General features: G+C 47.3%; 1 protein-coding gene across 1 annotated transcript in view; it reads left to right on the forward strand.

Annotated features, from left to right (window-relative positions):
* Positions 1-1,847: 1,847 nt before the first annotated feature.
* The window catches only part of fam222ba (family with sequence similarity 222 member Ba), a 31,577-nt gene continuing 8,523 nt past the window's right edge, over positions 1,848-24,901 (forward strand). The window contains exons 1-2 of the mRNA XM_084449593.1: positions 1,848-1,910; positions 22,197-22,324. Coding sequence (XP_084305719.1) covers positions 22,243-22,324 — 82 coding nt within the window. The 5' untranslated portion in view covers positions 1,848-1,910; positions 22,197-22,242. The remainder of the gene's footprint in view (positions 1,911-22,196; positions 22,325-24,901) is intronic.

Raw genomic sequence — 24,901 nt, forward strand, 5'->3', positions numbered from 1 at the left:
CAGCGCTTTTGTAGCATCTGTGGCTCCACTGCCCTCTAGTGCCTTAAAGGGGTAGTGATATGATGAGGTCTACGTGCTCTGACGTCTTTGACAGGGTGCACGAGCACGAACGGGATGGTATTACATGTAAACAATTTCAGTGTGAAGCAGTCAAGAGAACATGTTAGACATGATTGAAAAAGTAGACAGACAGACAGACAGACACAGACAGACAGACAGACAGACAGACAGACAGATAGATAGATAGATACCAACTTTATTTATCCCTGAAGGGAAATTATTTTGTTGCAGCAAATACATACAATAATACAAAACAAAAAACACAGCCTAACAAAAAGGCACAATAGGCATAGAAAAGGGAGGTACTGTAGTACAATAAGGCACAAAAGAGGCACAAAAAGGCACACTCAGTTTGCAGTACATAAACTGTACAAAAAGTACAAAAAAGTGCAAAAAGATTTTTTTTGAATCTACAATTGATAAAAAGTAAAAAGGGAAACTAAGTTGCCAACTATTCAACTAATAGTAAGCTTCTGTACCAGATACATTCACAATTATTTTTATTATTTCCCACATCATGTTACCCACCAAACACAGTATATACAATAGTGACACACTATAGTTGACATGTTCTGAGTCTCTGTTCTGGGTCTCTGTGCTTAATATGCAACATTTTATTTTGCAGAAACACAATACAGTGGCTCAGATAGCAAGATTGCAAGCAACAATGTGATTTTAACCCAACTTTGCAAGGTTAATCTCAAAGTGAAGTTCTGCATTTGTAGTTGAGTGGCACTGTGTTCTGGGTTGTTCTCATTCTCTAATGCTAGGAAGAGCAGATGTTTCCCCGTAGTCCATCAAACATGCCGGCTGCTTGTTAGTCCTCTAGGATTCGCTCAGAGCGGAACAAACACCTCCACTGGGGATGATGATGAAGGATATCAGGTAGCTCACAATCTGTCATCATCGAACTCTGAAAGCACTGTCGAAAAGGAGGAGCAACAAAAACACAGCTTTTAGCAGACACTCACTGCAGAGTTCCAATTGAACCAGAGACTAAAGGATATTTAAGGATCAGTAATGTTTGAACTCCCACTCTCGCTCTTTCTCTCTCTCTCACGCACACACACACACACACACAAATTCATTCAAGGCCTTTGCTCCCTCAGGGCTTTTCTCACATTGCCATTTCACGTGGGAGTGTGCATCAGTACTTTCTATGACTGCATTAACTTTTGGCCTTCAGAAAGGGCCCTTACAAAAAAGGACAATAAGGCTGTACCTGCAGACCATTCATCAACAGTAGCCCATATTGCCTTTTGAAGTGCTTGTGGAAATACAGTGATATAAATCTTTCCTTTATACTCTGGTTCTATCTTCATGAATCTTACATGAATCTATGTTATGTGTAGTATCAAATCAGTGTTATGTGTAGCATTAAATGTTCCTTCATTTTCATGGAAAATCAGAGACTAAGGGACCAAAATGTTTTCTGAATATACAGTGGATTTTTCTTTTTCTCTAGGTTACTCCAGGTGGTAAGCGACTGCTGTCACGTCAAATTTACATGGTGTGGCTTGTTTGGCTGCTATTAGTCAAGGGCTGTTGTAGCAGTAGGACTGGTATTAGATGTGCAGTAACAGGCAGCTGCTCCAGTGACTTTGTCAACCTTGCTGCTGGCATGGAATAAGATGATGAAATTATGAGACATGAGCGTGGGGAAAATGCCTAACAATGCTTTGAGTATTCAATCCAATTCATTACAGATGACCGCAGTAAGTAGCATCATTCTGCACAGCTGGAACATCCTCTTTAAAAGCCTTCACCAACACGTTCTTCAATGGATGCTTTACCAGAAAAACAAGCTTATGCCACATTGATGCTCTGATGGTGAAATCCCTCTCTCACTGGTGAGAAAAAAGTTTTTATGCATTCTAGACTTGGAATCAATCAATGTGGCTTGTCTGTGAAGTGGATCAATAACTCTTCCGTTCAAAATCATCAATCACATCAGCAGAGAATTTTAAAACTGTAATTAGGAACACCGTTCTTAAACATCCTGTATTGACATTTTCTCAGGGAAAGGAGAAAGACACCATTCTGCGTCGTTAACTTTGTATTATTGCCTGATGAAGCCTGCGGCTACTACTTCCCCACCCGCTGAAACCCCAGACGCTGTGTGTGATTGGGCTTTCAGAGCTCTGCCCATTCTCACTGGTGGGAAATAATGATTGCAGGCTTGATTTGTCTAGGGGCACTACTGTAACAGTCTAGTCTAGATTGCAACCTAAGCTTTGAATCTATTGGTCACATGAATTCCTTCCCAATTTACTGGTCACTTGTCCTCAGAGTGACATTTTGATTTATGAGAATGCCAGATTAAAATTCTTTTTTTTTTTATTCTTTTTTTTTTTTTAAAGTATTATCTATCACTCCTATTCCCCCATAATATATTTTGTGGTAATTTAGCATTTGCTTCTTCTATAATTATGAGCTAGAGCTGGGCTTAAGTGCCTTGACCAAGGGCACAACAGTAGACAATGATTAATGGGAATTCACTTGGCCATGCCTAGTCTCGAATCTGCAACCTTTTGGTCATTGGTCAGATGTCCTACCCACTGGGCTACCTGGACCTCTATGTCCTACCCACTGGGCTACCTGGACATCTATGTCCTACCCACTGGGCTACCTGGACCTCTATGTCCTACCCACTGGGCTACCTGGACCTCTATGTCCTACCCACTGGGCTACCTGGACCTCTATGCAGTTGTGTCACAACTTGTCCATAACCAACAGTTCTGAACCTCTGACAATCATGTGTCTCTATTCAACAGACATATATGGGCTGTGGCTCAGGAGATAAAGTGGGTCATCCAATAATCGTAGGATCGGCGGTTCAAATCCTGCCTCCTCCTGTCCACATGTCAAAGTATCCTTGGGAAAGACACTCAACCCCAAATTTCTCCCAAATGAGGAGGCTAGCACCTTGCATGACAGCTGCCGCCATTGGCGTGTGAATGGGTGAATGAGAGGCCATTGTAGAGCACTTTAGATAAAAGCGCTATATAAGTGCAATCTACTTACAATTGAACCCCAAAAAAACAAATGACAGTTCTGACTGTAGATTCTTTTGTAATAATTTCATGGACACATCTTTTAGGTAGGAAGAATGATACATAGCTAGCTGTTTCCCAGATAATCACCATATAATGGCTACACACATGAATAGGCTGTGGATTAGCAAGGTTGAAGTCTATGTTGATTATTCTCTTTGAAAATGTCCTGCTCTGTCGAAGAGATTAAACCGTATGCGTGTTATTTTTATGATAAAAATAAAATATTGTCAATAAGATAATACATTTACTTTTATTATTGTCCTCATTGGGAATAATATAGATTAATTTTCTTGTGGTAGATCGAATGATTGATAATAAGCTATTTATGTTCTAAAAATCTGAGTATATATTCCACCATCCACCTTTCTTTTCGTGGGACTGATTCAAAGTAGTGTATATCTAGTCTAAATACAGTCATATTTTTCTGCTAAGCTACTCTTTTGAGTGGAACATCTTAAGATCCATGGACATAATTAAGACTACCTCCATGAATGGAGACCAATCAGAGGTGCGCACATTTTGTATTCCGGCGGCGACGTGCGTTAGCGCCGAGGGCGGAGAAATAGAGAAATCTGCTAAAATCGAAAGGCGAGGAGCCGTTGCGACGAATATTGTTCTGCGGGGAAAATGACAAATCTATCTAAAATATGCAAGCCAAATATTGGAACTGATAGACCTACTTTTAGCTAGACGTTTGATCATTCACAATTAGCCTAGGCTACATGTACCCCAGAGCTAGGCTACTTGTTACACATGGAAAATAAACGTTCGACTCTATTTTGCCATGTGCTTCATCATAGTTGTCCAGGCTCAACTCCTCCATACAGGCTGATCCTGCCACCAGTTTTCATCTGGCCATATGGCGACTGTTGCCGGGGACGAAAACTTGAGTGCACCCGCCTACCCGTCCGCTCCCCGCCGGGACCCACCCAGCCTTCAAATCGCGCGTACTCAATGGGTAGGCTAGTCTCGGGTCCTGAGACAGGGGGCGTTCTATGTATAGCCTACTAAAATAGCTGCATATATTTTAGCACTCTCAATAACAGCTAGTAAGTTCAGAGGAACTCTTTTTGGACCAACATTCTTTAATATTATCCATGCCATCAACTTAAACATGTATGATTACCACAAAAATTAAAACGTGTCTTTTGATTGGACAAAATGAATCAATGAAGGTATCTTGAACGCAACCAACCTTCGCGCATGCGCTGTAAGTCGCTGCCGCAGACAGCAGCAGTGATTCGGCAACGCAGCCTGCAGGGGCAATAACAGCAAAAAGAAATCTGTCCTTGCTTTTTAGCCAAACCATGACGATGTTCTAAGCAATGCCTTTGACAGAGGTAAATGGAGAGTAAGTATTTCAAACCGAGGCGAGGTTTAATACCTGTTGTTGGAAGGATGTAATTTGGTATTACGTTACATTTAAGGCAGGCTGAGACGGCAACAAAGGAGTCATCACATACTAACGTTAGCTAGCTAGCTGCCTCTGCTTCAGTCAGCTAACCTGCTGCCATTAGCTAGCCATATACTATTCAGGGAACTAGCCTTCTAGTTTGCCATAATGGAAGCATTGTTTCTCAAATTAGTTGTTTGGGGTCGAGTATGCGTTTTGTCACAGACTGTCAGTGATCATCTCGTGAAGGATGCTGTGCGTTAGCTATTGCTATCTGCAGTGTTGTAACGTCTCAGCATCTCAGTGCATGGGAACTGTGTGCATCTAATGCCATCAATTAGCTTCTAGGCCCAGGTCTGAGTTAATAAAAATCCACTTACCATGAATTGATAGCCCAGCCAAGGATATCATTAATTTGGTTTCAAACAAGCCATGACTTGATGCATCTACCTGTGGTAGTGTAGTACAGTAGTGGTGGCGTGTCTTGTGGAGGAGAGCATATGACATGACAGTTTTGGAGTTGACATTTGCGTGACACCGGTGTGTAGTTAATCACACTTTGATATTGTTCTGAAGCAATGGCACGTGGGTATTCTGCTTAGGCCATCAACCATGTTGCCATACAGACATGTGCGATATGGGGGCTGGAGCTCCTGGCATTGGAATGCTCTACCATCAGCAACGAATGCTGTGGGTCTAAATCTTATCAAGCTTTGAGACAACTGTGAAATTTTGTTTCTGAAAAACATGCATTGTGAACTTGTTTCGCATTGGGAAGTCCTATTTCCCTTTGCCCGAGAGATACTATCTCCCAATTAATCTGGTTTCAGTATTGAGCACTATCATATTCGTATAACACGGACTAGTCTGAGACGTCATGCTCATCCGGCCGCCTGACCCGAGCACGGAGTCCCTCGCTCCCCTCTTTTCTTAAGACTCCTCGCTATTCGATTGGCAAACTGCTTGCAGTCTTCTGATTCGACCTAGATCCAATGGGGAAGAACCAACATGTGACTTCCGGGTTGATATAAAAACGTATTCATCCATACGAGTGGTTGGTAGGCTACTTCATCTCAGAGACAGAGGGAGATGTTTGTGCCTGTGTGCCACCTGAGGTCTGGGTCAGTTAGTTAGGTATTTAGATGGTTTCTGCTGCTGCAATCCTGGGAAATGTACCATGCCTTTATAGCAAATGGGATTTTGATAGCTACGTTTTTACGGAAATTTTATCCAAGCCTGTGGTGAAGCATTGAGTTCTATGGGATGGTCAGTACTGTATGACTTTGATGTTACAATCTTGCCATTGTTGTTTGCTTTATCGTCTGTTATCTATTGTGTCGTCGTTCCTGCTACAACGAATATTAGCCTATCCATGGGTGCAACATTGACATTTTTCATGGTAATAGTCGTGGTGGTGGTAGGGTGATTTTCTTTTCGGGGGGCACCAATAAATGTCAAAAACGCATAAATAATCACATGATGATTTAATATTTAGTGTAACTTACCCCGGTCCTGTTTAGCAATAGGTCCTGGTTAAGTCTAAAAGTGTAATTTCTCTTTCCGACCGGGAGAGCAGTTATTTAATTTACGACATATCTAATCGTTCTGCTGTGTGATATCTTCTGCTTACTCCGTCAAAAACGAGAGCTTGACATTAGTTCGCCCGAGTGCAGTTTTACATCACTGCGCAGTTGCTGTCGTGCCCTACATTCTCCAAAGGGTGGATAATTACATTTCAGACCCTCGTTTCCCGAGAAACGCAGGCTGCTCGACGCGGTGCAATTATTGAATAGTGTAAGGATCAGTTTGATGTCTGGGTGCTATGTTTCTCATCACAATGAAGAGCCATTACGTGATTAGTGGCTATGAATTAATCCCAGACAGTTTTCTCTTGTTAATGTGAGCTGGACCACAGATAAACGCCACTAATGATACCCTAGATGCCATTTCTTTTTGTTAGATCGGTGGAATGAACAGTGTGTGAAAAACAGTGTTAAAAAGGCGAAGTATTCTCTGTTTAATTATTATCACGTTCATTAGACTAACCTAAATTATGAATGAGATTCTGTCTTTTTAAAGTCATTGGTCCTCCAAAAAGCAGTGTGACAATGCATTCATTATGGAGAGGGTGGATTATGCTCTCCCCGAGAAGGCACTGTTGTTCTCAAGTGTGCAAAGCATAGTGCATGGCAACCTAAATGTGCTAATTAGCCTTCTGTTGCAAGCCACGCAGGCTTAGAACTGTAGTTCTCTCCTAATGTTCATGTTTAATTGTCCTGCCACTGGAAAGTATTACTTGCAAAGGACAAATAGATTGGATTCCTTCGGCAAACCACTTAAGGCACATCATGTCCAATATTAAATGGTTTGTGCCTTTGTGGGCAAAATGATACCAAAATGCAGATGTGGGTTGTATCTGGAAAACCATTGAGCCTGGGTCCTCTGTGAATATGTGACCCTAACAAAAATAACCGATACTCCAACAAAATATTATGTCAGTGGCATGACAGAGGATGGTTGACCCTACAGAGATGAAGGGAATGGGACTGTTTTGCAAAATACTTTGTCAATGAGGTCAGAATGTATTGAATCTCGATATACAGAAGACAGCAGCAATAAAACTGCATTAGGCTACATCAAAGCAGTACCTTATTTCTTGGAGACTCCAGAGCTAGGCTATGAAATAACAGATCACAAGGTACAAAGAAAGAACAAGAGAACTTAAGTAGCCTTTTCTGATGCTTCAGCTATTGTTGGGAATTAATTCACTGCAAACTAATTAAAATAAATTTATTAGTAGCAATTATGATTCCGTGCTTGTTTACTGTGAAATAGCCTGGCAAACCAGCATATTTTTATGATGTGATCATTTCTGTGCGGGAATGAATCACTTGGCTGCCTCTCGTTTTGTTTTATTCAAAGCCAGCCGTTTAATGTCACCTTTTAGAGGCATAACTTGAATTGGAAATTGGAAACAATTCAGCTACGTAACACTCCATTTTACAGTTTCCTTTCAAACCTGGGGGTTGTGAATGTTAGGCTAAGTATCTTGCAGGTGTTGCCTTTGGATTCGTGTGCATAACACACTTTATTTGCATTGGCCTGCTTCTTTTACACAACTAGCATATTTGGAGAAGGCCTATGCATGCACCATTTGCACAACAAGATTCCCCCCTCTCTCTTGCTACAGCAGGATGAAGCTAGTTCTCTGAGGTACGCTCTGTCTGCTCTGTCCACCTCTCAGACCTCAGTCACCAGTGCAGCTGTCAAACCACTCTCCCACACAGCCTCTCCACACTCTGAGAGACTGGCTGTCAGGCAGGCCACAGCGTGACTCCTCAGCCGTACTACTAGAGTTTTCAAAGAGTGTGCAGGTGTTTTAGTGTAGTTTGTGACTAGGCAGTGTTGTGAATCACATTGAAGAGCTTAGGTCGGGTCTAAAGAATGTGTTTTATTTGAAACATCCAGATTAGGCGCTGGTGACATGACGGGCTCCTGGATGGCTTTCGGAGCAGAGGATTGGCTTGCTGGGCTGAGGTTGTGTGCTTCTGCTGTTTCATGGTGTTTAGTTTGGAACACATAGATGGTGTCAAGTTTCAACATTGGGCTGCAATCATTTTAATTATTTCTCTTTACCTTTTGAAACATTTTGTCAGATTTAGTATGTTTAGCCAGCAGCTAAAATCAGCCTGTTGGAAATCCTGTCAAACTCCACACTAAACCAGACTAAAGCTAGGGAGTGTTCAAACAACACGTACCACCTCTGCAACCACAGGGCTTTATGAAGTTGCTTTGTGTTCAGCTTGAGAGTCATGGCTGAATCTAGACCCACTTTACTGCCTTTTACCTATTTGATCAACAACAACAGAGCAACAGCAGCAAGGACTAGCCCAGGATAACATGGCCGCATTTGTCCGATGTGGGTAGCTAGATTTCCCTGCAGAGGCACTGGGGATTGGGGATATGTGGCTTGTTAATGCACCCTCCTAGAGGAGCAGAGCAGGCAGATACTCTTATCTGTTTATGGCACAAGATAAGGCTGCTGTGACCCGCCTATGACTCCACCCCCCCTTCCCCCGTCACCAGGCTCTCGTAATGAGAGGTTGCCAGGCGAGTCGCACATCATTCTCATCCTAAAATATGCCATTAGCAGGTCTGCACCTTTTTGCGGCATTGGTTTTTCCAAGGTCTGTGGCTAAGTACCCTACAGAAGCTGGCAACTGAACCAGAGTGGTTCTGAGCTTGATGTAGTCCTCTGGGTCAGAAAGGATGACCGAGTACATTAAAGCTGTGGGAAGATCATGTGATGTGGACAGAAGTGAGCTAAAGGCGTTGTACATACAGTGTGAGGAGAGGTATGTTGTGCTCTGTTTCATATTTTTGGATTCAAACCGTTTAGCCTGAGATAAGTGGCCATGGCTTGATGAGGCCGATACCTGAAACTCTCTAGCGGACCCTGATGCTGGAGTTAGTCTTTGAGTTTGAGTGCCTTTCTGACAAGCCTGACAACTTGAGGATAACAGCAGGTGATTCTAGGGCTTAGTCACTGAAATATGATACAGGCTTCAACGTGGTTGGGTCGAAAGGTGCTTTGGTTAAATTTCACCTGCCTGGGCCTTCTTGACCACAAATCTCTGTCCTTGGACAGTCTGGTGTGTCCATTTTGGCATGCTTTCTCAAATAGGCTGCCCTTTTCCATTGGTAAGTATTTTAGGGTGGGGAGCATTGGAGACTATGGCAATGGCCTTCTACTACGAATGAATTGAACTTTTGTTACTAAAATCACGTGTAGATTTGAGTCCACAGTGTTTCACGTAGCCTATTTTGTCCTCAACTAAGTGCTGTGGAAAGTCATGAGAAGAAAAATAAGCGTGGCTTTTTTTTTTGCCCTTTGTAATCTTAGCCATGGACATAATAAAAGTATGAAAGAGATTAGAAAAGAGATTTGTGTATCATACTGTTGTGTTCCCTCAAGTGATAAAGCGGTTATCTGAGCCGACAGAGAGCTAGTGTTTCTGTGGGCCTGATTGAGCAGTCAGGGGCTCAGAGGCATGCCCTGAGTGCTGAGTACTGGTGTGGGGAGGGAGCAGAAAGCAGAGGGAGAAAGACACAGCTAGGTAGTGAGGTGAGTGTGGTCATTGTCATGGCACCTTGCCGTGACCCGTTCAGTTTATCATAGGCGGCCACCTCGCAAGGCCTCAGTGTGTGGGTGTGTTTTTCTGTATGCACTCGTCGCTGTGTTAGAGAGAAAGAGTCACTCAGAATGGAGGCCTTTATACAGCCTAACTCCCCGGTTCTCTTAGAGCCCATTGTTGACTATAGTGAATGGTGTCTCCGTGCCTTGAGAAGTGACCAGATGACAGTCTTCCTGTTTTGAAAACGGCTGAAAGGGTAGGGTAAACGGGGACCTTCACAGGCTAATCTGTAGCATGCCATTCAATGGGTCTTTGAGTCCAGCTCAGAATGTGACTTGTTCCTTTACTGATGGCATCCAAAAGGTTTCTAGCCTAGCAGCAATTTGGGAAGCCATTAGCCTTATTATTAACAACTGTCAGAAAACTGTGGTAAACAGTCACTTTTTTAATTCGACCTCAAGTGTGCGCTGAGCTGAATTGCTATTCCAGACAGGCTTTCAGTCTGACACCTACATTGTGCTAACACCCTAGCTAGTCAGAGACTGAACCGTCTGTACATGGGCTTTTGCAGCCCTTCTCTTCCGCATGCTGAAATACTGCCAGCTGAAGCACTGAGGTGAACTGCACTGTGAGAGGCAGTAAACAAGAGTGCTGGGCTTGGCTCAGCTTATGTTGTTTACGTCTCTTCTCTACCATGTATTTGTACTCTTCAGCTGGCTGCATTTCCTGGAACGTGTCCGCATGTCCATGGGGGGGGGGGGGTGTTGGCGGTAATTACAGTTCAAAGGTGAATACTCTAGCTTGTCCAATACTAAACTGTTTTCAGTCGTTAGCTGTTTGGGCATAGGCCTGCAACGAGAACACATTGAGCCATTTAGTCTTTCAGTGCAGTAGATTTGCTTTTAGGTTAAGCTACATTTTACAGACAAACCATGTCGGCTACCTTTGTGTAGCCTATGATTTTTCTAAATGTAGGCCAATCTATTGAGTAATTAATGGTTCCACGTTACTTAGAATTGTGCAATTGCTTCCTGTTCTATATCGTTGTGCCACTAGCCCACTACTATATGGGGCTAAGATGGGTTCAGACCCCTTGTGAGAGTCTCTTTTCTCAGTGACCCCCTTTATGTCAGGGCGATGGTTGTGCTCGAGCTGAGGCATGCCACGGGGAAGAAAAGCAGCCTGGTTTTGTTTGTGCTCTTTTGTCTAGCATCTTTCAGCAATCAATGATTGGCGTATGTATCTCTTGCCATTTTCCTCCTTTGTCTGTGCCTGTCGAGCTCCGGAGCAAATTACTAAATTGTCCATTAAGTCCGCCTACATGCTGTGTGTGCGCGTGAGGGAGAGTCGAGAGAGAGAGATTTTGTGTATGGGAGAGTTGATGTGCCTGTAGCGTACATGTGCTGTGGCATAAAAGAGCTCTGTTAACAAAGGAAGCATTGAATTAGAGAAGGAAAATGTCAACCACTATCATGCTGGTGCGCAACCTTTTAGTATTACTCACTTTAGGAAATGGCCCCAGAAGTAAAGTAAGCACTCTAGCAGAATGTCACTGAGGAGGGGGAAGCAGGAGCCTGGAATTTGAAAGCGCTTGGAGCCTAAGCTCCAGTGGGCCGCAGCTCGGTCACAGGCAACCATTAGTCTTCCTCTATTTGATGTCCCAGGGTCTCATTGCGTCAGTGGCTAGCACCGCCTGTCAGCTTTGTGTAATTAATAGTAAGTAGCCCATAAGACACCAAGTGATTCTGAGAGCTACACTGAGCTTAAAGGTCCAGGTAGGCTTGGAGGAGGACCAGGTAGGCTTGGAGGAGGACCAGGTAGGCTTGGAGGAGGACCAGGTAGGCTTGGAGGAGGACCAGGTAGGCTTGGAGGAGGACCAGGTAGGCTTGGAGGAGGACCAGGTAGGCTTGGAGGAGGACCAGGTAGGCTTGGAGGAGGACCAGGTAGGCTTGGAGGAATAGATAAGGATACTGTACGTTCCAAAGCATGTAATCTCCCTCACCATCACTGCATACCATCTCTCCTTACTGCGTCCACAAACAAACAGGCTAGACACGGAGTCCTTAGCCCCAAGGAGGACAAAAAGATCTTTTAAAAAGATTGACGTTTTTATCTAGGCCCAATCTGAACTTTTCAACTAGGCGTATGTGAAGTTGGACAGCTTTCGGTCGGAATGCATTGTCTTTAAGATGGTCCTTTGTGGCAAGCATTAAAGCCCCCTCTAGTCCCCCTCTATGCTCCGTGCTCCTCTGTGTTCTAGAGGAGGTGAGGCTGACAGACTGTCCTGTAGGGAGACTCGGCCAGCCCAGCTCATCACTCACAGACAGCATCATTAGGCTTTGATCAAGTGCACAGCACTGGAGGGAAAAAAGTGGGTAATATTCCTGATCTAATTACTGCAAGGGAGTTCAGGCGCTGTAATGTGTGATTTAACCTCCTGTCAGGGGCTATAAAAGGAAGCTGGGTTAATCTTCCTGGTAACCTTTTTTACACTCAGGGAAGAGTGCCTTAAATTCCTTACTCCCATGAAGCTGGCAAGAACCAACATACCACTGTGGTATGCGAACACACCAAGGCACTGCTGACTTTCTGTCAACGCTGTCTATTGGAATTCTCCAGAGGCAGGAATTCTCCGACCTCCAATCGCTCGCGACAGCTGGTTTGCAGGAACTCTGGTGAGAGCATTTTGAGAATCGCAGCAAAAAAAAAGCAAAAACATGTCCTTTTGGCTTTTCCTTACTTCCCCGGAATGGATTGTTTTACAGTCCCCTGTCACACGCATACACACACCACTGCCACCCACACACTTCAATATGAGTGTAAGAGAGTTGATTGAACTAATAGATGAATGCAGAATTGAAGGCCTGGGTTAATCAGTCATGGGTAGTTAAAATTCTGTGGTTTTAAAGGGATTAGTCTTGCCTGTGTGGAGCAGAGCCCTGGTCTGAACCCATTCAACTCAACCTGGGCCAGGCTTTCAGGGCGAAGGGCCCTTGCCCCCCTGGCCTCCCCAGCTCTAAAGAAGAACCACACTCACACCCTCAACAACATGCTCCATTGGCTCTGAATGCCCGTCCCACTCTCGTCTCTCTTTGTTAGGTGAGATGCAATTAGATGGACGGATTAGCAAATTAATTGCAGACCCTCCTGTACCCTTCCCTCAATGAATTCTCATTCATCATTTCAATGCTTTGGCTGTTGGGATGGGTTTTCTTTTTTTAAGTCCTCCATTTATTACCTCATTATTGTATGTTGTAAAAATGCCATTTAACAATGTACTTTTGTATGTAGAGGGTTGGTAGATTTTGTTGCCCATCATAAACCTTCCTGCTCGCACCAGTTCTCTTATGGCGCCGTTAACCAGGCCGCTGTCCTTCAGCATCACTACTCTGGGAGAGAGCTACTGAGAGGAAACGCTAGTAGCTGTCATCGGTGGGCCTCATATGGGTGTCTGTTGCCAGGGTCTGTGTAAAGCAGAAAGCCTGAGACCTCACTAAATCACCTGTATCATTCCCTCTCCTGTCCCTGTGTGACTAGGAGCAGGGCATAGCACCGCCACCCACACCCCTACCCTAAGGATTAATTTACCTACCTCATCCCTGCTTCCCCCCCCCCCCCCCCCCGTACGACATGTGGGGCCAATGAGTCTGCTCTTTAGAGATCCCAATTAGCAGGACTAGCAGACCTCCTGAAGGCTGCTCCCAGCCTCCTAGGGTGGAGAAAGAGAGCAGACAGGGGCAGCAGTGATGCTGACAGGATGGCTAGAGGCCTCTCTGATACTTTTGTTTAGATGAAACTACCTGCCCACACATCATTCAGCAGCAGTGTGCGCCTTTGACTTTACACACATTCACTGTTCTCTTCAGATCCATTTTTTTTCTTTTATATCAGACATTTTGGTAGAAGAATGTTTCATACCTGACGCAGAGAAACTTCCGTCTTCTTCTGAGGTGTCACACAGATGGAATTGTGTGACGCGTCTTTATCAGCTGATGAAGTAGTTTCTCCATCGAAACATGTCAGGTATGAAACATTCCTCTACCAAAATGTCTGATATAAAAGAAAAAAAATATCTTAACATAAATGAAGACATAAAGAATCATATACAAACATTCACTGTTCTTTGTTTACCCACACACTGGCTTGAGCGCCCCCTCTTCACCTGTGCTGAGTGGGTGGGTGCTTCACGTGGTGATTGCGAGGAGCTGTTAAGGACTTTGTTAAAGGTCATGTGTCCTACACGGGCTGCCACAGTATAGCCTATCAGAGAGATCCATTCATCATGAGCTCCAAAGCCCCCCCCCCCCACTCCGTCGGCTGGATGTCTGGTGTCGGCTATCGCGGCCTGATTGATGCCTCTGTCCTTATTGCATGGAGAGGGTGGTCGATGACCAGAAATTTGCTGCAGGGTGCATTAATGTTGCATTCAATTGCATAGACCTTTGAGCATGCCTCATCAGTCTTTAATCACGAGACAGCTGAGGGAAAGGTGTGAGAGAGAGAAGTACGTAAAGTGCATAAAATATTCAGTGTTCCCGATTTGTAGTGGAGCTTTTAGCTAGGCTCGAGCTGTATTTGAGAGAGGGGGCTGTGTTTGATGGACGGACGGTGTGGAGTGGGTGTTCTGCCTGCCCGGCAGAGAGCCTGGGAGGGCCAGATGTTCCCATGCAGACACAGGGGTGAGATGTTTGCAATGCCGGCCCCGTGTTTGCCTGCCTGGCTCCCCTCAGAGAGAGTGGCCGGCTGCGCAGTCCGTGGGGCTGACGCCTGCTGGGGTGTGTGTGTGCGTGCGTGGGGGCGCTCGGGCTCACACAGGAGATGAAGGGAGACCTAAATGTCCTTCTCTCTCTTTGCCCCTGGCGACACACCTTTATGCACTCTCCCTGCTCGCCCAGAGAGAAAGGGCTCCTTTCTTCCCGGGCCTGGAGAGAGAGAGGGGGGGGGGGGGGGTCTCTGTGGAGGCCGGGTTGAATGTCAGCGCTGCCGTGGAGCGGCTGACCTTCCCTGCTCTACATGCGCACAGGGGATGTAATTGTATTGGGTTGTATTCACCCCGGCAGGCACGTAAATACATGAACCTTGGCATCCCGGCTGCGATACCATTCGTCATAGCGGCTGCGCTAGGACGACGTCGTAGCCAACAATGAGCCACGGTCTTGGCTAACCTTGTACACATCTCTCATCACATTTGGATGCGCTACCCTTTATGCCTGTGTGTATTTATGTACATGTGGGAAGCTGGGTAGTCTAATGGCCAGGTGGATAAATCTCTGCAACAGTGGTGGCTGTTCCTGTGTGTCTGTGTGTGTGTGTGTGTGTTAAGCCCTTTTAGGATGATTTAAGGGCCTCTGCACTCCCATAGCCCATCCTACAGGAGCTGCTGTGACCCTGGTAAATCAGGCTGGCTGACGCAGTGTGTGGTGCTGCACCACCCTCTTAAGAGTCCAGGGTTGGCTTCAGCCGCCTGGGTCCACAGACTCCACACTGACCTGACCAGGGCGGGGCACGGAGGGCCAAGATGGGGGAGACACACACACATGCACACAGAGTACTCTCTCACACACACATGCACCCACACACTCCCAAGGGGCAATCACACTGGCATTACAGTGACTTCCATCTTACAGCCGGTCAGGGTTTGTGCAAGATGTGTTTGCGTGTGTGTGTTTGCGCGTGCGTGTGTGCGCACGCTGCCCTCCTTAGCGGGAGGAACAGCTGCATTGATTAGGATCTGTTTGCCAAGCTCTCGGAGCAGAAACGCGAGCCGTGGGAACACCTGGAGAGAGAGGATGAGAGGAAGGGGGGCAGCGGTGTCAGCTCTATCACGTGTACGCACACACACACACGCAAACACACCACATCCGATTCCTACGTGAGGACAGCCTCGGATCCAAATCGGCAGCTTTTTAAAAAGCTTTTCCTCTCTCCGCCTTTAATCGCAGGTTCAATTTGTCACCGGAGGGTGTCCAATTTCTGATAAGCGTTTGACTGAAAGAGACGAGATGGGGGCTGCCGGGGGGGTGGCGATGGGCACAAAATGGATGCACCTGCTCACAAATGAAATCAACCTACTCCATCTTCATTTCCTCATCCTCTGCCAGCAGGAACAATGCTGGTGCTCTCCACGCTGCCAGGCAGCCGCAGTTTAGACTACTAACCAGCAAGAGAGCCAACTGTACTCGTATTCTAGGATGGGCCTCGGTGCGACTGTTATTAAACCGCTTCCCACTCTGCGACTGAGCAGAGATATCCCACTGGTATTTTGTGTTTGTGGGTGTGTAACAGCTATGTTGAGGTTGCATACCCCCCGCCCAAACACCAGCCAATACAGAAATATTGTCAAAACGTTTCTGGGGACCCTCAACATAGGGCAAGCTATGTGTCAGGTTGGTTTCTTCTTGGCTTCTTACTCTAGCACATTTGCTCTACGGCTACAGTATGTGAAATATTAGTGCTTATGAAACTCTAGTGTCCCTTCAGGGCGGGGGGGGGTACCACGGCCTCCTGCTGATTTACAACTCACAGATACCAGACTGGATTTCACATTAACCCAACCCACCCTGCTCTCTCTCTCTCTCTCTCTCTCTCTCTCTCTCTCTCTCTGTGTCTCTCTCTCTGCTAGTGTACGCCTGGTCCATGTGTAAGGTCAGGCGTTGTCATTGTGCAGATTTCCAGTCTGTCTGCATTGGGGTGCAAGCGGCAATCTCTGTTTTGTTCTTCAGGCAGCGCTGTATCTGACATGACAGCATGAAGCGCGTTGTTGTCTCCTTTGATAAAGAAGAGAACTTGAAGATAACATTATTGTGGCACAGACAAGCGCATAAAACACAGGAGGCAGCTCTCTTATTTGCGTGAGTTGCTCATTAAAGCCTTGTGATTTGAAGGCTTTGTGTCTGCGTGTGTACCCGCGCACGAGCGAGCGTGCCTTCCAGCGAGCACGCGTGTGCGCGTGTGCATGCACGCCTCCCACATTGTCATCTGTCATACACAGTTTGCCAATCTGTGTTTGAACAGTTGCAGGGCTCTTCAACCCCAACTGCCAAGTGCTACTCTTAATTGTAGAGTAGGGAGAGTAATAGCACTGACATAACCTTGCCGTGGGTGGTTTCACACACACACACACACACACACACACACACACACACACAAAAAAAAGATTCATTTGAAAGGTTGTGAGGGTTTAATCAGATTTTGAGCAAGGTGTATTTAGTGTGTGTGACTAAATGAAACATAAGCTTTTAGAATGCTGCGTTAAATCCTACAGCTTCTGGTGGAGCGCCCAGACAACTTGCTGCATGTTGGTGTTATTTCCCCCACTGCATGTCAGACATTTTATGTTCTTCTGGTCTCTAGACTGTCACGTCTGAAAACGGGTTTGTTTTTTGTTTTTCTTGCCTCACCGAGGCATGTCCAGCCTCTTGACTTGGCGTCGGATGTGCCGGTGCAGATAGATGAAATAGATGGATACATAACTAGGCTGCCATCCTTCAGTTTGGACGCCCTCTGTTTTGGCAGGCCGGCGACGGTGCATTTTTATATTAGGTGTAAACATGTCTGTCAAACGACATGAGCCGGGGGCCGTGACATTGGTATTCCTCTCAGCATGTGTGTGTTTCTGTCCTTTCTCCGCTGGTCCCCCTGCCTACAGGCTCAAATGCATGTTTGCACACACACTTCACCCCCTTAAACCCTCCCTCTCTCTCTCTGTCTCTCTCTCTCTCTCTCTCTCTCTCACACTCCTACCTCCCACGTTTGGGTGCTTGCGGATGAACCGAGTGGGTGAGTGATGGTCCCTCGTTAGTGAAAGTGGCCCAGAGTTGTGGAATGGCCTGAGGCTGCTGCTGGACCCTTGTGTGTGTGTGTGTTGTGTTTGCAGGTGTCTCTGTGTGTACACGGCCAGGACAGGTCCCTCTTCAGCCACCCCCTCTTCCCCCACGGTGTCATCTCCCAGCTAGAGCGAGGAGCTACGGCCAGGCCTCTCAGGCTACAGATCACCGCTGATGCCCAGACAGACAGACAGAGACAGACAGACAGAGACAGACAGACAGACGGTGGGAATGAGGCCAGCGGGGTGATAAGAGAGAGGGCTCATACATTTTAAGTGTTGTTGTTTTTTTTCTTTCGTCTCCATGTCATGGCTTCTCACCCTCATAAGAGCTTCTGCTCTAATTGTAAAACAGACTTCTAGCCGACACTTTGACAGACGGTTATCCTGCTGTCGATGGGGCCCTATTTTAGGGTAGGCTGTCTCTGCTCCACCTTCCCCACCAGCACTTCCACCTCCTCACCTTTTAATTAGAGAAGTGTCAGGGCTTTATCTTTTACCCTTTCTCAGCGTTTCCGCCGTCTGCTTGTTTAGCAGATGCCCGTCTCCACTAAACCGAGCATCTTCTGCTCCCTGTCGTTCTCTCCTCAACTCCAACCATGCAATTTCCTTGGTTGACAGTTTTATTTCTGACACCTTTTGGGGGGGAAAAAGTTGTTACTCTCTCTCGCTCTCTTTGTCTCTCCTTCTCTCTCTCTCTCCCCATTATTTCCCTCTCTAATTCTCTATCTCTAACTTTCTCTCTCTCTAACACACACACACACACACTGTCTTTTGTTGGGTCCTAACATTCCAGATGAATGAGGTGTCTCTCTGGTTGAAAAAGAGAGGAGGACCAAACACCTAAGGATCTGCTGGAGTCATCAGGATCGTGTGTGTGTGTGTGTCTGTGTGTGTGTGTGTGTGTGTGTGTGTGTGTGTGTGTGTGTGTGTGTGTGTGTGTGTGTGTGTGTGAGTGATTCAGTGATGGCAAGCGGGCTACATGCCTGTGGGTCCTCTGCTAGCAACAGACCTGCTTCAGCAAATCCTGCTCTGCCTCGGCTGTTTGTACAGTCTTCTGCTGATGGTCTAATGAAGGCCACACTGATGTGAACAGTCATCTGATGGTCTAATGCAGGCCACACTGATGTGAACAGACATCTGATGGTCTAATGCAGGCCACACTGATGTGAACAGTCATCTGATGGTCTAATGCAGGCCACACTGATGTGAACAGACATCTGATGGTCTAATGCAGGCCACACTGATGTGAACAGTCGTCTGATGGTCTAATGCAGGCCACACTGATGTGAACAGTCATCTGATGGTCTAATGCAGGCCACACTGATGTGAACAGTCATCTCTGAGTAGCATACGCACACAAGAGCCGGGGCATTTTTCATTTTGAGAATGCTCTGCTTTGGAATTCAAGGGTAAAAAGCTATTCTTTTCTGTTCTTTTTTCTTTTCTTTTTTTTTTTTTTACCTTATTCAGAAGGCTGCGCCGGCAAAGAAAAGTAATTTCATTCTCTGTCCCTGGGAGAATCCGCACACTGGGCTACATTGAATTTCTCCAGCGAGATTTTCCTTGGCTCTATTACGAAGCCATAACCTTGGGGTAAACATGCAATTAAATAACAGCAGTAGCAGCAGCCGGCACCCCAGTCCTCTTCCTCAGCCGTTATCACAAACAATGTAGGCTACGACATAGAGGCATCGCTCTCTTAATTGCTTTTGCTAATAATTGGGATAGACACTGCTAGCAACTAGCCTAGCTGTTATTACCCACAACAAGCAACCAAACACACTTTCCCACTCTGGTTTTTATTTTTTTATCTAATGATCTTATTTTTGTTGCTGAATTCTCAAGTTTCCTGTCGGCCCACATTGCGGCACCCGGTTTCCTCCAGCTCTAAAGTGTGTGGATGGTTTTTTTTCTCTGCAATTAGTCCTATACTTCTACCACACTTCCTGGATTTTCTAAACCAATGCAGATTGCTCCTGACGCTGTAGATATTGACCAAAGCAATCAGGACATGATTACAGCTGGCTGGTGTAATCTTCTAAATGGCCCTCTCTCTCCCGCCCCACCCTCCGCTCTCCCACTGGGTTTTTTCATCCTTAGATGACGGTTGCTCTTCCCCTCCTACCCCCCCGAGAGAGGGGTGGAACATATAGGTCAGCCTTTTGCGGAAGCAATTTGACACATGACACAATCACACCAGTCTTCCAAGTTCTGCATGATCTCTGCCTGCCTCATGGAAGCGGAGTGAAGACTCATCCTGGCCACTTGATCATAGAAGAGAGATGGAGGAGACCTACAGTCATGAGTCCTGGTGTCCTTCACACCATTCAGAGAGGACCACCAGTCTGGCCATGGCCCTGTTTGCCTGCATGCCTGACTGAGGCAGTCAGTGTGAACCCTCTAGCCTGGACTAGCCTGGCCTGGCCTCCAGCCAGCCAGCCACTGACACACCGCCGGCAGTGATCAGCTGGCTGAGCTGGGATTCAGTCCGCAGACGACACCACTGTCAGAGGTTCTACTGAGGACAACCCCCAAGCCTGTTCCTGTAGCTTCAGATCAGAGAGGCCAATGATCCAGCTGGACAGATACCCGTCTGTGTCTGTCTGTCTGTCCCGTCTGTCAATCAGTCTGAGATCCTCGCCATGGCAGTCTAATCCTCCTGGGTGGCCACCTGAGGCCAATTAGAACCCTGTTAGAGCAAAGGCCGGGCTCAGCAGTGCTTTCTAGAACCTGTAGAGGCACTGACCTTCTGAGGGCTCATCTCCGGTTTTGCGAGAGTCACTGACTGTCAGCAACTGTCTGGCGGCAGTGGGTGTGTGGGTTGAAAGAGCCTCTGTGTTTGTCGAAAAGAGTCTGATGTACATTTGAAGTTGCAGCGGCGAGGGGTGTGTGGTGTGGTTGGCAGGAGAGCGGACATCTGGGCCGTCTGCCTGCCTGCCTCCATCTCCTCTTGCTCTGCACTATAAAGCGGAGCGTCAGCTGGAGCATTACCATAGGCTGACCTTTGCTGCTGCTCTCCGAGTGTTTCTGACATTCAGGGGCGCGGTGGGGGAGGATGGGGGCGTGGGTGAGCAAAGGTGGCGGTGGCAGTGTTGTTTTGAGTCGGCGGGGGTACGGTGTTTCTGTGTGTGTAGTATGCGGGGAATAAATTAAGGATTTTTCTATTTGCCGCCGCCGTACGCGGACCGCCTGGAACGCCTCGACACAGACTCTCCCGGCAGCCCATTTCATACATATCGGATCCTCCAAAGTCTTGTCTGTTTTTGAAAAAAATCCTTGTTATCCTTTGACAAGAAGAAATTGCTACTCGGGTAAATAAGAAAAGAAGCTGGAGATCTTGCCGGCAGCATCAAGACGCTGTGTACCCCATCCTTCCAGGGTCGGGGGGAGAAGAGTAACATATCAGGCCAATTAAAGTTAATGCATGGTGACACTCTAAATCGAGGGCAAGGAAGGCTGCCATATGGCAGTCCAGGCTGTAAATCAGCAAGCAGGGAGCGGAGGAGAGAGAGAGAGAGAGGGGGTGGGGGGCAGGAGCGGAGGAGAGAGAGAGAGGGGGGGTGGGGGGCAGGAGCGGAGGAGAGAGAGAGGGGGGGGCAGGAGAGGAAGGAGTGGGTGGTGTCGGGGTGGGTGACGCAGCAACCTGGCCGACACGAAACACCGGCAGAACCCCCCCCCCCACCTCCTCTGCCCCGCCTGCCCCACAGCCCCCAAGGTGCGCCGTTCCCAGGTATGTGTAACTGCCAGCTTCATTAACGCTTGTTGTTTTTTTTCCTTTATCCTTTCACCGGGAGGATTTAAATGAGCTGTCATCCTGACCTTTTTGAGCTCCTGTTTTTAAAGGCGGTTCGTCTACCAGCACCACCCCCTACGGGGGACAGCAGACGCTTTTAAGCCGTCACCCTGCGGCAGGCGGCCATGCCAAGGTTGTTCGTGGATAATTGCCTCTCTCATACACACGCTGTTTGTCTGCGCCGCATAGCAAAGAGAAGGGCACGTAGACTTCATTTGCTCCCGGGCTGTTCCTCAGTGCCGATTAAGCAAAGCACCGGTGCCATTTCAAATACAGTAGATTAGAAAGTGAAGCGGATCGGAGCTAACACTGTTTTCACCCTCTCTCTATTAAAGCAGGTTATTGCTCAAAGTGGCAGCCACTTACTGAGGCACAGTGTTATTAATGGCTTTTCAGAGCAACTCTCCTCCATTGTTCTCATATGTCCCCCAAAATATAGTCTGGCTGTGTCTGAGGCCTTGGTATTGATCTGTGAGTGTACTACCATGTCTGCGTTGGTCTCTGGAGTGTTCCTACTGAGCGCACACACAGGAGCCGTTCATTTCCCCTGCCAAGGTCCTGTTGAGGCAGTGCACAGGTAGCAAGGTCTTCCCGCCCCCCTCACGCAACAGGGGGAGGGGCCAGAGTCATTTAAACCCTGCCGCGCCCGGTTTGCCCGTATTACCTCCGCCGTTTGATGTTTAATTGAAGATGTTATTATATGCTCCAGGTGAGTAACAGTCTCTAATTGAAAGGTAACTCTGCCCCCCCCCCCTGCGTTCTGCACCCCGGGGACGATATGAGAGCTCTATTAGCCTCTGTCCTGGGCTTGGCTCTGTTTCTCCATACAGCATGTGTGGCCCTGCAGTTGTCTAGCTACTAAACTAACCTCTCTCTCTCTCTCTCTCTCTCTCTCTCTCTCTCTCTCTCTCTCTCTCTCTCTGTGTCCCAGTGTGAGGAGGAGCGAGTGTCCCATGTTGCATTAGTGTCTGTGTGAAATGCTGGCCTGTCTGCCAAGGCCAGGTGACCTCTCCCTCCAGCTTCTCTCCCACACGCAGATGAACACTGGACTTCAGAAATGTGAGTGTCTCGCCGATGCCACACACACACACACACACCAAGCTGCTAGAATCCCTCTGCCCAGCCCACATCAGATGAACAGAACAGCACAGGTCCTATTCTCAGTAACAGCTCTGTGTCAGAAACCAAATGGAAAAAATGCTGTGGTCAAATACGCTAGACGCCTCTTCAAGTAAAAGAGGGCCAGAGACTGCAGTAATAACTCTCTGGGGAACGCTAGCTTCTTCCCTCCCTCCCTTCCTCCCTCCCTCCCTCCCTCCCTCCCTCCCTCCCTCACCTGCCCCCCCACCCACCCTACAGACCTGTCTCCCTAAGGCATGCGTTCCGGTGATTATGAGGAGCCAGTCTTGTTAGGATGAGGAACGGGATGGACCAGGTGAGGCAGTCAACAGCCTGCGTACAAATACGGAGACGAGCCGGCGTCACATGTGAGACACACACTCTCACATGTGACACCACCTGCTTCACCCTCAGGGCGGGGGGGGGCTGCACAGGCGACATGTCCCTCACATACTTGTGCACACTCGCTCACACGTGTCCCGTAGGGCCTGTCAAGTCATGACGCCACTCATAAATCTTTATGATCAACTTAATAGATTCATCATGTCACATATTCCTGTGCATTAGGCTTTCTAAACAGATGAGAAGAAAAAGAATGAGCATTGCGATCCCATGACTGTTGTTTACTGGAGTTCATCTAGAAACTAGAGAATGCCTGATGGATGGGACACACATGACTCCAGTCATATTGTCTTCCTCTATCCCCCTCATTCCTACTCCCCAAAGGCGCAGCGGTTTCTAGAGAAGGTCTCCCTTCATGGAGAAATCTCAGCCCCAGTCTGACCTAATTTTGCGGCTTTTTTTTTTTCTGTGTGAAAAAAATGCTCGCTCTCTTTCTCTCTCTCTCTCTCTCTCTCTCTCTCTCTCTCTCTCTCTCTCTCTCCCCCTCCCCCCCCCCCCTCTCTCTGCCTTTCTCCCTGGCTCATCAAGACTGTAATTTCAGAATCCCTGTAATCAGCGTAGCCCCAGGAGGGCGGCGAGTGCGGGGGAGTGTAAGTGCCAGCCGTGCCGACCGTGTTGCCTCTCCTTAGGCCGGCTAGTGACAGGCCCGCTCCTGTACGGACCCTGGCTCTCCGATGCACTCCAGGGCAGCGAGGGGCCGAACCCTCAGCTTGTTTTTCTGTCACATGGTGTGTAATCTATTTGCTGATTGAGCATGTATTACACCACGGGTAGTCGCAGAGTGCGCGTGTTTGTCCCTTCACTCGGTTAGTCTCTCCTTTCATCTCCTCTTGAAAGTACGGAGAGGGAGATGGACAGCACTTCATTGAAGGCCACACGAGGTTGATTGCTTCAGCGGGGGGGCGTAGAACCACAGAAAAGCATTTTGTGTCCTCCTGTCACCTCCCTATAGCTGCTGCCAGGATGTCCCAGTGGAGCTGCTCCAGAGCTGTTGGGTGTCTGTGCTTCAGGCATCTGTTCCACAAGGCCTGGCACACTCGGCTGTAGCCCACTGATTGGTCCAGGAAAGCCCTTTGGTGATGTGCAGTCATCTGTCTCCTGGCTGTCCATACATGCCATGGCCTCATTGTCTCTCCGGGGCATCATCTTTCACTGGACTGGGAGCTAATTTGACAGCTCGACGTCAAAGAATGTAAGAGACATGTTTGTGTTCTCCTAAGGCGGCTAGGCGTTGGCTTCAGGGACCAGTAATCACATGAAATCCTAATTCAACAGTGAGACAAATTCCCACAGAAAATGCTTAGAGGGTAGTTCCCATAATTAGCTCCACTTTGTGTTCCCATGCACCTGTGCACCTAGATAAGTGCACCGGCCTTATCTGCTGCTTTTATACGCCGTCAAACAGTCTTGCATTGCAGTTTCTTTCTCCTTTTTGCAGTGGTGCTTATTCCACTCCCTGCACTCTCTCACCCAGAGCTGCAGATTGTCCCATCCTGTGTGTCTGTGTGTCTGTGTGTCTGCCTGTCTGTCTGCGTGCACGCTTATGTACACGGGAGAGTCGTTCAAAGTTATAAGCTTGCAGAGGGGAGGCCAGGGCAGCTGCTTTATTTATCTTTGGGGATCTGGAAGATGTTAAACAGATGATACCTGTGAAATGTAAGGGCTGTCGGGAGGAGAAGGTCAAGTACACAAGGAAACCCTGGAGCACAGAGACACAGCTTGTCCTCCGCGCTGGACAGTCCACCTCAGCTGAAGGGCTTGGAAATGGCCGGGTAAGATAAAGGAGAGACTCAGCAAATGGCAGAACAATGCATCTACTACAGTAGAGTAACAGTACGGAGATAACTACTGCATAGGAAGCCGGAGATCTGAGATGGCTAACCTACATTTCTTTTTTCAGCTTAATAGGTCTCCAATTTTACAGGCGCCCTTATCATTATGGGAAGCTCAGCCGGAGTGAGAGCCCACGAGAGGCAGAAGAGAACTTAATTGCCACAGACGGCTGTGTGACACTGACGTCTCAGATCCAATTTCCTGCTCTTGTGTAAAAATTGTCATTTAAAGCAGCGTGAGCTCCTGCCCCCTACTGTTTAAACCTTGTTCATATAAGAACAG

Source organism: Borostomias antarcticus, assembly GCF_949987555.1.
Source record: "Borostomias antarcticus genome assembly, chromosome: 15".
Classification (NCBI taxonomy): domain Eukaryota; kingdom Metazoa; phylum Chordata; class Actinopteri; order Stomiiformes; family Stomiidae; genus Borostomias; species Borostomias antarcticus.